This window comes from Diabrotica undecimpunctata, chromosome 7 (genome assembly GCF_040954645.1).
Source record: "Diabrotica undecimpunctata isolate CICGRU chromosome 7, icDiaUnde3, whole genome shotgun sequence".
NCBI classification, from domain to species: Eukaryota; Metazoa; Arthropoda; class Insecta; order Coleoptera; family Chrysomelidae; genus Diabrotica; species Diabrotica undecimpunctata.
The window spans coordinates 155,094,825-155,109,007 of record NC_092809.1 but is presented as its reverse complement, the minus strand read 5'-3'; the positions used below and the strand labels follow the sequence as shown (position 1 = coordinate 155,109,007).

The following is a 14,183-nucleotide window of genomic DNA, read 5'->3' as shown; positions in this document are numbered from 1 at the left end:
AAAAGCAGATGAATAAACTAACTCAATCTGTTCTTCAGCTTGCTAAACCTATTTATGGAACTAACCGTAATATCACAGCTGATAATTGGTTTAGTTCTATAGAATTAGTAAAGCAGTTAGAAGTAAAGAAGTTAACGTATGTGGGAACCCTCAAAAAAAATAAACGGGAAATCCCTCCGGAATTCCAGCCACACCGATGTAGGCAAGTAAATTCAACTACTTACGGATTTACGAAAAGTTTATCCCTAATTTCCCATGTGCCAAAAAGATCGAGGGCTGTTTTACTTATTTCTTCGATGCACCATTCAATAGGCACGGATCAGATTACTGGAAAACCAGAAATTATAGCTCATTATAATCGTACGAAAGGAGGTGTCGATACTTTAGATGCCAAGTGGGCCAAATATTCTGTAAAACGTCGTTCTCGCCGATGGCCACTTACTATTTTTTACCGCATCATTGATATAGCTGCTGTTAATTAGCATGTTGTGAACCAATTACTACAAGAAGATAACATGGAAAGGCTAAACTACACAAAGGAGTTGGCGAAACAATTAGTTTTACCTCATCTACAAAGAAGATTCGAAAATTCCAGAATCTTGAGAGAATTATTATGTGGTATTGAACGACTACTAGGACAAAAACGCCAAAAAGAAGCAGATTTTGAAGAAAGGCTTGAGAAAAAGAAGACGTGTTACTTATGCCCAACTGCATTAAAGCGAAAGACTTTTTATGTGTGCTTTTCTTGTGGAAAACCAGTGTGCTTACAGTTTACAAAGAAAAATTGCGTACCTTGCGCGCAAAATGACCAGTTATTTTATTGTAATTTTTGGCTATTGTCAGAATTTTGTATTTTAGTTTCTTATTAAATTTAAATCACTAGTTTGTTTCTTTTAACATTATTTTACCATTTGTTAGTCACAAGTAATCAATTTTTCTTGTAATTTGGTTATAAACGATTTTGTAGTAACGTCCACCATTTTTTTAAATATTATGCATGCATTCATAATATTCTTTAGGTTTATTTTACTTGTAGCAGTATATTATGCTACAGCAATGTGAAGAATCATTCCGTAGTTGATGTAAAAAAACAAATACAGTGATATAAGATAAATTCATATTAAAAACAAAGGAGAATAGGCAACGGTATGACATACCGTATGTCAGAGTCTACGTCCTGAAACATCCACGTCAGTAGTTAAGGGTTAAAAGGTTTTTTAACTAAATTATTGTTTTTGATATTATATTATATTAAGTTAAAACAAATAAAACAGTTAACATTTTTTAGTATATTTCTACAATAAAATCAAATCAAATGTACAATTTTCTTACAGATCTCCACAGTCGCTGAGAGCTACCAACTGTGATGGACATTGAACTTCCTGGAAAGTTACGGGTGGATTCGAAACTCCCTCCATGAATTCGAATCTAAATCTACAACCTGCCTGTAGTTGCCATGGCAATTCACTACATTGTTGCTCGGACGTAACTCCTCCATAACGCTCACCCCATCCATTCTCAGGAGCATTCCACTGAATCCGACAACCTTGTGTATTATAACCAACTCCTCCACCGGGAATTTGTAAATCGAAATGGTGGGCAACGGCATCAGCTCCTGTGTTAATGGTTTGAACCAACATCTGTTTGCCTTGTAGTTGACCTTTAAAACTCAAAAGGTAACAATGGCAACAATGGTCAAGGTCAGCACCACCTAAGTAAACACAAGATATATATTTATTTTGAAATGTTGAAAGGCTAATAAAAATGTGGGTATAATCGAATTTCAATTATGCAGCATATTTATTTTGAATCTCTATTACTCTTAAAGTTATTGTCTTGATTACTGCGTATATGATAAAGATATTTTGTTTAATTATCAAAGCAGTTTGGTATTTTTATTTGAAGACATGAAATAAATAATGCGGTAAGTGCTAAAAAATCCCATTTTTATTTTATACCTTTAAAATGTTATCAAGTATCATAACCAACAACCGTACTTAAAAAATTCTCAACAGAGTGAATGCTTGTCAATCGCCACTACGTCGAAGGTAAAAAATGTAGTAAGTGCCAATAAATATGACAGTTTCAGTACTGTTTTGATGTTGTATTAGTAAATTTGTTACTAATTGATGGATTCGACCGTTACTTGATGGAAATTCATTTTATGTAACAATAAAACACTGAAAACTTTGTTTTCAAAACTTCCACAAAATTTATTTTAAATTTTTATCACTACAGCTGTTTCGGCTAATTGCCTTTCTCAAGTGATCTGTTTTTGGCATGGGTTTACACTTTATAGTCTCTAATGAAATAGGTTGAGGAGGGGAGAACTGTTTGTCTCAAGCTGGTCATTCAGAATTATATCTGTGTTTTTTAATTTGTTGATTTCCATAGATTCTAACAAAGATAGCTTAAGGCCTTTATTTTGAATAAGTAGAATTTTAAATTCGTCATTAAAAGAATGATTATGATCTAGAAGGTAAAGTGCGTATGTAGAATCTGTTTTTCTATTATTGAAAGCCTTTTATGTTCTGCTATTCGTTTATTAAAATTTCTACCTGTTTGACCAATGTAAGTTTTTGGGCAGTCGCCACATTTAAGTTTGCACACACCACTGTGTAAGTGTTTTTTATGTTATCTCTTGTTGTTTTTAATATATTTGCCTAGGTTGTTATTTGTTCTGAAAGCTGGTGTTATTCCTTTCTTTTTTATGTGTTTGGCTATTTTTGTTGATATTTTGCCTGTATATGTAATCGAGCAGAAGGTACTGGGAACCCACAGCCTCCTAAATTATACTCTTTCATTAAACTACACAAACCGAATCACCCAATAAGACCTCTAGTGTCTTTTTATACAGCTCCGTCATATAAACTTTCAAAAAAACTGTTAGCGATTATTTTAGAACACACTAAATTTTCACCTAAATTTACTATAAAAAATAAAATAGAACTAGTTAATAAAACACAACATTTTCAGTTACCTAACAACTCCAGATTAATTTCATTTGACGTAAAAAATCTTTTTCCTAGTATCCCTCCTACAGAAACTTTTATTCTAGTAAAAAACCTTTTAGACCAAAATAGTACAAATCCAATCATTACATCTGAAATTTTACATCTTCTTGAAGTTTGCATAAACCAGGACTACTTTGAATTTAATAATGAATTATATACAAATAACAGTACAGGACTTATAATGGGCAATCCTCTAATCCCATTGCTATCAGATATTTTTATGAATCATCTAGAGACAAAGATTTCAAAACATCCCATATTCAAACAGTTTTTATATTGGTGGAGATACGTAGACGACGTACTGGTATGTTTCACAGGAACTAACAGGCAACTCGACCAATTTTTATCGTATATTAATTCTCTTCATAGTCATATTGAATTTACAATAGAAACAGAACAAAATCAATCCATAAATTTTTTAGATGTAAAAATTACCAGACTTAAAAACAAATATGACTTCTCCATATTTCATAAACCTGCCCATACTGACACGACTATTCACAATTCATCATCCCATCCCACACAACATAAACTAGCAGCCTATCATAGTATGTTACATAGATTAACAGCAATTCCTATGTCAAAATACAATTTTGAGACAGAATTAAATATCATTAAGCAAATAGCAGTAAACAATGGATACAACGAACAAACAATTAATAAAATGTTAAATCAAAAACTACACAAGAAAGCCATGAACTTAGTATTTCCACCACCAGAGAAAAAACTCAGTACCTTCTGTTCGATTACATATACAGGCAAAATATCAACAAAAATAGCCAAACACATAAAAAAGAAAGGAATAACACCAGCTTTCAGAACAAATAACAACCTAGACAAATATATTAAAAACAACAAGAGCCAACATAAAAAACACTTACACAGTGGTGTGTACAAACTTAAATGTGGCGACTGCCCAAAAACTTACATTGGTCAAACAGGTAGAAATTTTAATAAACGAATAGCAGAACATAAAAGGCTTTCAATAATAGAAAAACAAATTCTACATACGCACTTCACCTTCTAGATCATAATCATTCTTTTAATAACGAATTTAAAATTCTACATATTCAAAATAAAGGCCTTAAGCTATCTTTGTTAGAATCTATGGAAATCAACAAATTAAAAAACACAAAAATAATTCTGAATGACCAACTTGAGACAAACAGTTCTTCCCTCCTCAACCTATTTCATTAGAGACTATAAAGTGTAAACCCATGCCAAAAACAGATCACTTGAGAAAGGCAATTAGCCGAAACAGCTGTAGTGATAAAAATTTAAAATAAATTTTGTGGAAGTTTTGAAAACAAAGTTTTCAGTATTTTATTGTTACATAAATTTGTTACTGTTTATCTCGTTCTGTATAATCTTAAAATCATATCAAAATGAATGCGGATGCTACTTCTAGAAATGGCAATAAGCAACAGAAAAGGCAGAAAAAAAAAGAAATGCTTGAGAAGAGTACTATACAAAGAAAAATAATAAAAAAGTTCCTGCCAAGCAGCCTCCTGAAAATAGGGTTAGTCGAATATTGTTTTTATTTTTGGGCAGTAGATATTCTGAAATTTTGTTTTAGATATTGTGCAAATGCAACTTGAAGTGTAAAGAGATACAGTATAAACAAAAATTAAAATTTTTTCACGAATTTTATGGTTTAAATGATAATGTACGGCAAAATATGTATGCTGTGAATTTTATCCATGTGTGTGCTATCAAGAGGAGAACACATGGAAATTATGGGAGACCAGAAGAGAGTAAGAGACAGGTTACGATTTCCTTCACATTGCCCAACGGAGAAGGCAACATTTTAGAGGTGTGTAGAAAGACATTTTGCGCGGTGTTTGGAATAACTCCAAGACAAATTGAAACATTAATTAAGTTGAAAAAAAGGAGATTCAGTTTTTAAGGAAAGGAGAGGTAATAAACTGCAGTTTAGAAAGTTCGTGCCGGAAGATAAAGCATTGGTTATCGAGCACATAAACAAATTTCCCAGAGACGTAGGACATTACAACCGTTTAAAAAGCGAGCTCCGATCTCAAGATAAATAGACTTTACTTGGCGTTTAAGGAAGCTCATCCTGATTCAGCAGTGTGCTATCGTTTTTATTTTCAAATTTCCAAAAATAAAATTATCATTATTATTATTACAAAAGTAAGCTTTCGTAAGCCTAGAACGGATACCTATGCTACCTGTGATTTACTGCACTTGCAAACAAAAGATTCCACAAAGAAAGATGCTCAATATAAGTTAGAACTTCACCACCGAAAAGCTGAAGCAGTTGTAGAAGCAATGAGAAACTATCAGAATTGTCAGCAACTCACGAGTGACACCATGACAGTTTCTATGGATCTACAGCAGGTCTTATCATTGCCAACTCTAACTCATAGTCAAATGTATTATATGCGACAGCTTTCCAACTACAACCTTTGTGTTCACCTAGGGGACAATAACACTGGCTTCATGTTTTTGTGGCATGAGGATATAACAGGACATGGAGGGAATGAAATTGCCTCGTGTGTGTTGAAAGCATTCACTAATATACGGACATAGAAACGAAAACGAACAATTTGGAGCGACAAAACTTATTCGGACAAAATAAAAATAAAATGTCATTGTTTTTATGGATTTATTCAGTTTCCAAGGGGTATTTCAATGAGATAAATCACAAGTATCTAGTATCGGGTCATTAATTTATGAGTTTCGACAGGGATTTCCCAAATTGAAAAGCGAAAAAAGCAAGAAAAGTGTGAGGTACCTATGGATTTCGTAAGAATGATGACAGCAGCTGTAAAGAAAACACCATTTCTTGTTACAATAATGAACTGTGAGGACTTCTTCTATTTTAAAGGTGCTTCTGAAAGTTCAATCAGTACATCCAAGCTTCAAATTTCAAAAGCTCAATGGATCAACATTAACCGACAAAATCCGGGATTAGTTAAAATACGAGAAACTCTAAATGAATTGGAAACTTGGAAATCAACAAAGGTTTTACTGAGAAATGTTACAATTAAAACTATTGCATAACTATTTCTAACTTTACCTGCCAGAGTAGAATTTCTGAAGAAAAAAAAAACAAAACTTGTTGGCAATGGTTCCCTATTTGAAGCAAGAAAATAGAAAATTTTATGAAGACCTATTTAATCCCAAACTCCTTAGAACCTACATATTTTGTGTTTTTCATAATTAGTTACCCAATTTTTTTTATATTTTTGAGATGGCACTTAGCACATTCTAAGATTTTATAGCCGTTTTATTTTTTTTACAATTATTTTACAAAAAGTTTGCAAAATCATTTAATGCACAAAAACATAATTCACTTGAATAAACCTATGTTTAATTTGGAGAAAGTTATTTCTAATATATTCATTGTGAAAGAAAAAAAAATAGATTATTTCGAAATATTGATTTTCTTCATTATACTTCATTTTATAGTAGTGAAATTAAATTATTTTCTTTAATGACATCTGTCATGAGATGAAGTATATCTCATCTCGTATATGGTTGCATGAGTACAAGTGATTAACAAGTAAGCAGCTATAACAAGTACAGTTAAAAATTTAATAATTCTACTTCTTCTCAAGACTTTCGTCAATAACTATCTGTTTTTCAAGTAAAAACACATTGTGTTTCACATTAAATACCTTAATGCTATTTTTGCAAGCTTTTTTTATAAAATATTTTAAAAATAATTTTGAAAAACTAGTAGTCTGTTTTTATTTATTGTTTTTGGTTTGTTATGGCATTATATTTTTCTTTGTATACTCTAGTTAACGAAATGTTCCATTTTCTACTGATTGATTGATATTTAATTATTTCGTGTTACTTTACCTATTATTTCGTTGTCCTTAATATCCATATCAGTTTGCAGTTGTTAAGTTTGTAGGTCATGGTTCAAGTATATAGGGATATAGAACAACCAGTATATATGTATTTTATTGCCTTCGAAAAGGCCTTTGATCAGGTCACCCACAAGAAACTGATAGGTGTCTTGAAAAAGGTGGGAATTGATGACATGTATTGACATCAATGTGCAAACATACGAACTGGTCAAAATGCAATGAAAGCAGTGAAAGAAGCCTATGCTCAGCAGTGGAATTTTATGGCTGGATGATGATAGAAAAGAAGTTGTACGAAAATGATAGCCAATAGGGATTATTATGAAACGACGTCTTTAGCTAGCTGCAATGACATGCTGCAATGTCAAGAAAAATTTCAGGTTTCTGGCATTTATATAATGAACAAAAGCCTATGAAATTTTGACTAAATCACTCGAGTGATTTAACTATCAAAATTTAATTCGCGAAAATTGCCAGGCAACAAACTTTTATACCAATCGAAAATTTTGCTGGGAAAATTTTCTTTCTTATGATATACTATACGATAATAAAATATTTAACCAAACTTTGTCAAATTTTTTGTAAAAGGTTCCCTAAGCAATATTTGTTATGTTGGACCAAGGTTGATATTTTCTATTCTTTATTTGGTTAGAACTAAGTAATTCTCCTAATTTGCCTATATTAAACATAAATATGAACCTTTGTATAAAAATCGTTTCTCATTCACGTTTTCCAATTGTTTTCATTTCGAAAACAGATTCCAATTTGAATCTCAAACATTAATAATAAATTATAAGGATTTCATTTTACGGTTTGTAGTTTATGTACTTTTAAGAATTATTTAAGATATTAGTTTTTATACATTATATAAAATTATACATATATACCTTGAAAAGATACACCAGCAAATCCAAAAGCTAGAGTGGAATTAACTACGAACGGTTGATTATTGTTACAAACGTATGCATTTCCGGGATGATCAGGATAACAAACAGAATTTCCATTATTTTCCCTTGTACTATAGGTTGCTCCATCTTTTTCACAAGATTTAACGGGTTTTCCGTTTCTGGTATGAACGTTAGCATCCCAACTGCAAGATACAACACAACAATCCCAGTATCGGGTAGTTACCGCATCGCCACTAGCACCCCCAGGTATTGCCACGATATTTGGTGATGCTTCTTTTGAAGATGCTGTGACTATGGCTGTAGAAAATATTTTAAATTTTAGTATAATATTTAAAAGACCTATTAGTTTATTTAAAAAAAAAATTAAAGAGATTTCTTAAATAAAATCGACTAATTCGACAAACATGTAGTTTTTCTTAACACTTGTGAGCATCAAAACAGTTCATTCAAAACAGTAGTTATATCACTTAGAAATATAATTAGTGTATAAAAACACAAAAAGCCAACATAAAAACAAGTAGCATATTTATTACACAATAAAATTATTCATTTTTCTTGTTAATGTGTGACATTTACAAATCTTTTAATATACCACTTTTCAAAGTAAAAACGTTGCACGTCACAATTTATATAAAGTGACGTCCCTTATATTTAAAATTTCCAGAACGTCAATCTTAGAGTTTAAATTTTCCTAACACAGCTAATAATACGAAACAGATACGGAACTGCTCGATCTTTCATAGGCGTCAACATGGTATAATAATGTAAAGGTAAAGAAAAATGTAATCATCATTATATTGGAAATTTAGAATTATATTGATTAAATAACCAAAAAAATTTGTTATTATTAATAATATAAATTTTATTAAATAAGTCTTAAAGTCTAATGTTCCACAAAATAATAATTTTAATTAAATAGATTAGACAATTGTACGCAACTGATATGGGAATACTTCAAATTTTAATGACAATTCAGCGTGTGAGAACATTGTATAAAGTGTGGCCGCTTTTTTAGAGTGAGAATTTTGTTTTTGTTTTTATTTCTTACACAATTTTATCATAATATATTATATATCAATAAACTGTATTTTTTTAAATACATATTAAATTTAGATTAATAGCTTTAAAAACTAATTATTGTTGTGTATTGTGATTGTGCTATGCCAAAACAACTAAATAGTCTGACATACTGGTATTATAGGGAATAAAAAAGAGGAACTACTTGCCAGGACAAAGGAAATAAAAAGCATTAATCGGTCCAGAACCCGTCGTAGGCATAACAAGAAGCACATCCAAAAGAACAATAGCGGACTGGATGGAACGGATAAAACTGAACCACTGTTACAAATAAACGAATCTTAAACATTAGACTTTTATACATGAACCTAAAAAAATGTGTTACAAAGATTTACTAGATATGAATAGAAGTAATCTGAGAATCATCGTAGGTTTCCTAACAGGACACTATCGCCTTAATGAGCAAAGGAATACATATGTGAGATAAATTTGCGCTTCAGCTTTTTGCTCTTCAAGTTAGCGCTATTTGTGTAAAAAAATAATAGAGATACAATATTACAACAAAAAACGATATACCTATCTGTTTTTAGTTGTAACTATAACCGTTTTCAAGATGATCACATTTTACCAATCAGCTGCATATTAATTTCTAGTTGTGATATTTGTACGTCAAAGCACGAAATACTTGTAGATAATTAATAGTTTATTCTTATAAAACTAGTCAAAGATGGTTACACTAGACCAAAGAATGCTTTCTTAACGCTGCTAAATGTTTTATTTGAAGCCAGTTTCGATGCCATCATTTGAAAACCTCAATTTTATTTTACGCATTACAGGAAATCTTAGCATAGAAGGCCGATGTCACAAATGCTTTTGACAACCAAAAATAAGTCTTGTTTCGATCAATCAGTGACTTTTGTAATGTCTAGTTTATTTTGCTTTATTAAATATAAGTAGGAAATGCTTTTTTGTTCACAGAAATGCTCACTTCATTTCTAATACCCACATTATACAAAGACAATTAGAAGATACTTAAATACCAACTATCCTCTACGCTTAATTGGTGGTGGTAGTAGTTTTTTCTTTGCTACCACGTAGCCAGAATTTAATTCGCTCAATTTTGGTGTAAGGAATGCAACGAAACCGATTGTCCACAAGAATCCTATAAACACTCGCAGCAAACTTCGGGAAGAAAAAAATACTTCAAAAGTTTCTTTTGAAGCAATGATATGATACTATTTAATATGAGACAATCTTAAATGGAACGTATTGATAAATGCATTGAAGAAAATGGTGGACAATTTGAACACTTACTTTGAAAAAATTTTTGTATTATTCAGTTTAACTATTTCGTAATGTGGTTTGTATCTTAGTAAGCTTAGCTTGACTTTAATTTAATATAAAACGTAAATTGTTTAACGATAAATCCTATAACACTTTATTAATTATCCTACTGATACCGTATGTAAAAAAATGTTAGCGTGTACTATTTTTCTTTTATTATATCGGAAACTTTTAACATTAGTTAGAGGAATTTCAAACCAAAATTCAGAAGTATTGATATTTTTGTCTATTTTCTTTGTGACCTGGAGAATTTGCGTTGTTATGCAGCTGATTTGTAAAATGCGATTATCTCAAAAACTGTTAAGTTTTGAAGTTAATGACAGTACAATGTCTGTTTATTGTTAAAATTTTATATAATTTTTTTTGACATAAACAGTGATAACATAAAAAGCAAAAAGTTTAGCCTCAATTAATGGCACATATGTGGTATATGTGACGCATTTTATCAGCTACATTAAATTAAAATTTCTTATACTCAAAAGTCCCCAGTTATAAATTTCTATACATAAACGTCCACAAACATGAAAGCTACAGAGAAAAAAAAATTTAATTTCAACTTTAACACCCTATATCTCCCTTAATATCAACAATATTACTATTACATACATTAACATTTATATTTAAATCTAGTATTTAAATCATGAATGTGTTGCATATGTGAGTCCATTTCAAAGAGGTAAAAAGAAATAAAATAAGACTTACTCACAATCCATTTAATTTTACCACCAAAACGACCGGTTTCGCTTACTACACTTTGCTAAGCATCTTCAGGTCTAACGGCACCAGGTAAATTAAATGCTGAAATTACAAAGCTCACATTATGGTGCTCTCTTATTCTTCTTCTTCAAGTGCCCTGTCCGTTGCGAACGTTGGCTATTAACATGGCAATTCTGATCTTATTTGCGGCGCTTCTGAATAGTTCGACCGATGTGAGATTCGGACCGATAGTTCGACTTCCTCAGATTTTGGAGCCACGAGTGTCTTCTCCTGCCTGGCCCTCGCTTACTGTCTATTTTTCCCTGGACAATCAATTGCAGTAGACGGTACTTATCGTGTCTCAATATGTGGCCTAGATATTCAAGCTTTCTTTGTTTAATTGTATTCACGATTTCTTTCTCCTTTCCGATTCTTTGGATTACCTCTGTGTTGGTGACATGTTCGGTCCAGGATATACGAAGAATGCGTCGGTACACCCACATTTCGAATGCTTCTAGTTTTCTCGTGAGCGTCTCCGTCAGCGTCCAGGCCTCCACACCATACAGTAAGATCGGAAAAATGTAGCATTTAACTAGTCGTAGTTTTAGGGGAAGAGACAAATCCCTGCTTGTGAGGAGCTTTTTCATATTGCTAAATGCTGCTCTAGCTCGTTCTATTCTCGCCTTAATTTCTGTGGCCTGTTCCCATTTTGCATTTACGTTGGTGCCAAGGTACACATAAGATTCTACATGGTCAATTAGTATGTTACTTATCCGTAACTGTCGAGCAGGCTGTTGCTTCCTGCTTATCAGCATCCACTTTGTCTTCTTGAAGTTGAGGCTCAGGCCGTATTCCTCACTAACTAAATAAACTCTTTCCATTACCTGCTGTAATTCGTCTATGGTACTGGCAAGGATCACCGTGTCGTCGGCATATCTTATATTGTTTGTTAACTCGCCGTTTATTTTTATGCCCTCATTTGCATTTTCCATACATTTATTAAATATTTCTTCGGAATAAATATTGAATAGGAGTGGGGATAATATACAACCCTGACGGACACCTCTTTTGATCTGCACACTTTTAGTGAGTTCGTTGCCAATTTTTGCTCTTGCTGTTTGACCCCAGTATAGGTTTGCCACAATTCGAATGTCCTTGTCGTCAATACCTGTCTTTCGCAGAATATCTATCAATTGTTCATGATTGACATTGTCAAATGCTTTTCTAAAATCCACAAAGCACAAATACACGTCCTTATCAACGTCTCTACACCGCTGTATAAGCACCTGGAGAGCACCTGGTGCTCTCTTATAAAGATAACAATTACAGTAATTATGCCAATATTACATGTCTGTGATTATTAATATGAATAAAATTGATGAAGCAGACAAAGTAAAAACCCACAAATTGGTATGAGATAATCTATTGAATCGAAATAAATTGGTAAATAACCAAATACTACTTACTTTCCGGTACAAGAATTATTAATTAATGACTCGTGAAACATAGTTCAAACTATCCTGGATTGCTGGTGATGGGTGATCATCTGTTTTATTGTAACTGTTTGATAGTTAGCGCGAAAGTTCTTGAGGAGGGAGATATTAACAAATGAAATAGGAATAAGGTATTATGTAATTTTATATTATTTACCTATTAAAAGTTATTTACATTTATTCCATAGATATGTTTTAGAAATATGTGTTAAATTATTGGATTTTTTAATTAAAAGTATAGGTATATGACAGCGAATAAAGTCCGATGTACAATTTTGTGGGTGTGCAACTGCTTTTTATCAAATTTTGATAAATTAAATTTGGTTTCTGTTTTGGCAGAAAATTGTGATGTCTGTCTTTTCTTTTTAATTTTGTTCTGTTTGTCCCTTATTGTCTTTGATTTTCCTTAAGTGTTTTAATTTTAGTAATGTTAATATATGTCACAATGTTCTGCCAAAACAGAAACCAAATTGAATTTATCAAAATTTGATAAAAAGCAGTTGCACACCCACAAAATTGTACATCTGACTTCATTCATTGTCATTTGCCTATCCTTTTAATTTAAAAATCCAATAAATTAACACATATTTCTGAATTATATCTGTGGAATAAATGTAAATAACTTTTAAGAAGTAAATAATATAAAACATCACTTTCATTGACCAAACAATTACATAATACCTTATTCCCATTTCATTTGTTAATATATCCCCCCTCAAGAACTTCCCTACTAACTATCAAACAGCTACAATAAAACAGATGATCACCCATCACCAGCAATCCACTATAGTTTGAACTATATTTCACGAATTATTAATTAATAATTCTTGTACCCGCATGTAAGTAGTATTTTGGTTATTTACTAATTTATTTCAATAAAATAAATTATCTTATGCAAAATTTGTGGGTTTTTACTGTGTCTGCTTCATCAATTTTATTCATATTAATAATCACAGATATGTAATTTTTAACGTAATTACTGTAATTGTTATCTTTATAAGACATCACCCTAATGTGGGCTTTGTAATTTCAGCATTTAATTTACCTGGTACCGTTAGTCCTGAAGATGCTTAGCAAAGTGTAGTAAGCGAAACCGGTCGTTTTGGTGGTAAAATTAACTTGATTGTGAGTAAGTCTTATTTTATTTCTTTTTACCTAAATTAAGTATTATTATATAAAACTTACCTAAAGAAAGCACAAAAATATTCAGAATACCGGTATACATATTATAAATTTATATTGGTAACAAATAATATACACTTTTGTGTTAATAACACTTTTTTTCAAGGCATGCACCAACCAACTTTTATTATTGTATTCCAACTTCTGAAGCTTTACTGATAAATTGGGTGTTTTAATAGTATTGTGCAAACCACTTGAGAAACCACTACAAATATATAAAAAATAGATCGATACAGATATGGTGTTTTACATGTAAAGACTTGACGCATTTGTTTGTTGTAATTTTTAATAAGAAAGATTTAATCTTTATAACTTTTTTTACTGTTTTAAAAAAATGTTACAATTTTAAAATATTTTTTTAATAATTATTTAATATTTAAATATTATAATAATTATTATACTTACTAGTAGATTAAATATTTTAAAAATTTTGGAGAGATGGTACCCTTGATCTGGGTTCACTAGGCCTAATGCTTGTAAACTCCCATAACTCGATGAACTTTACGAAATTTAAGTATAAAATTAAAAGCATAGAGTGAAAATTACAACAGTAGCGTTAAAATTTAAAATTTTATCAATGCTATCAAATGCCTGATCTTTCAGAAAATTTTTGATTGTGTTTTTTAATTTGTACACATTTTATGGAAATTGTAATATGACTCAAATGCAATAAAATTTACATAAATAGATTCA

The 14,183-nt window shown here is 31.1% G+C and overlaps 1 protein-coding gene across 1 annotated transcript; it reads right to left on the bottom strand.

Moving 5' to 3' along the window:
• Positions 1 to 1,270: 1,270 nt before the first annotated feature.
• Positions 1,271 to 13,655, bottom strand: LOC140446055 (endoglucanase-like). Its single transcript, XM_072538568.1, has 3 exons — positions 13,494 to 13,655; positions 7,738 to 8,055; positions 1,271 to 1,711 (listed from the first exon to the last, which is right to left on the bottom strand). Exons 1-3 carry the CDS (start codon positions 13,531 to 13,533, stop codon positions 1,329 to 1,331), a joined length of 741 nt encoding a protein of 246 aa, XP_072394669.1. The 5' UTR covers positions 13,534 to 13,655; the 3' UTR covers positions 1,271 to 1,328.
• Positions 13,656 to 14,183: the final 528 nt, after the last annotated feature.

Excerpts from the sequence above, each read along its gene's own strand:
- LOC140446055 (XM_072538568.1), bottom strand. The coding sequence starts at position 13,533 with ATGTATACCGGTATTCTGAATATTTTTGTGCTTTCTTTAG. Across the intron at positions 8,056-13,493 it reads TATTTTTGTGCTTTCTTTAG|CCATAGTCACAGCATCTTCA; the intron begins GTAAGTTTTATA and ends TATTTTCTACAG. Across the intron at positions 1,712-7,737 it reads TGCTGGTGTATCTTTTCAAG|GTGGTGCTGACCTTGACCAT; the intron begins GTATATATGTAT and ends GTGTTTACTTAG.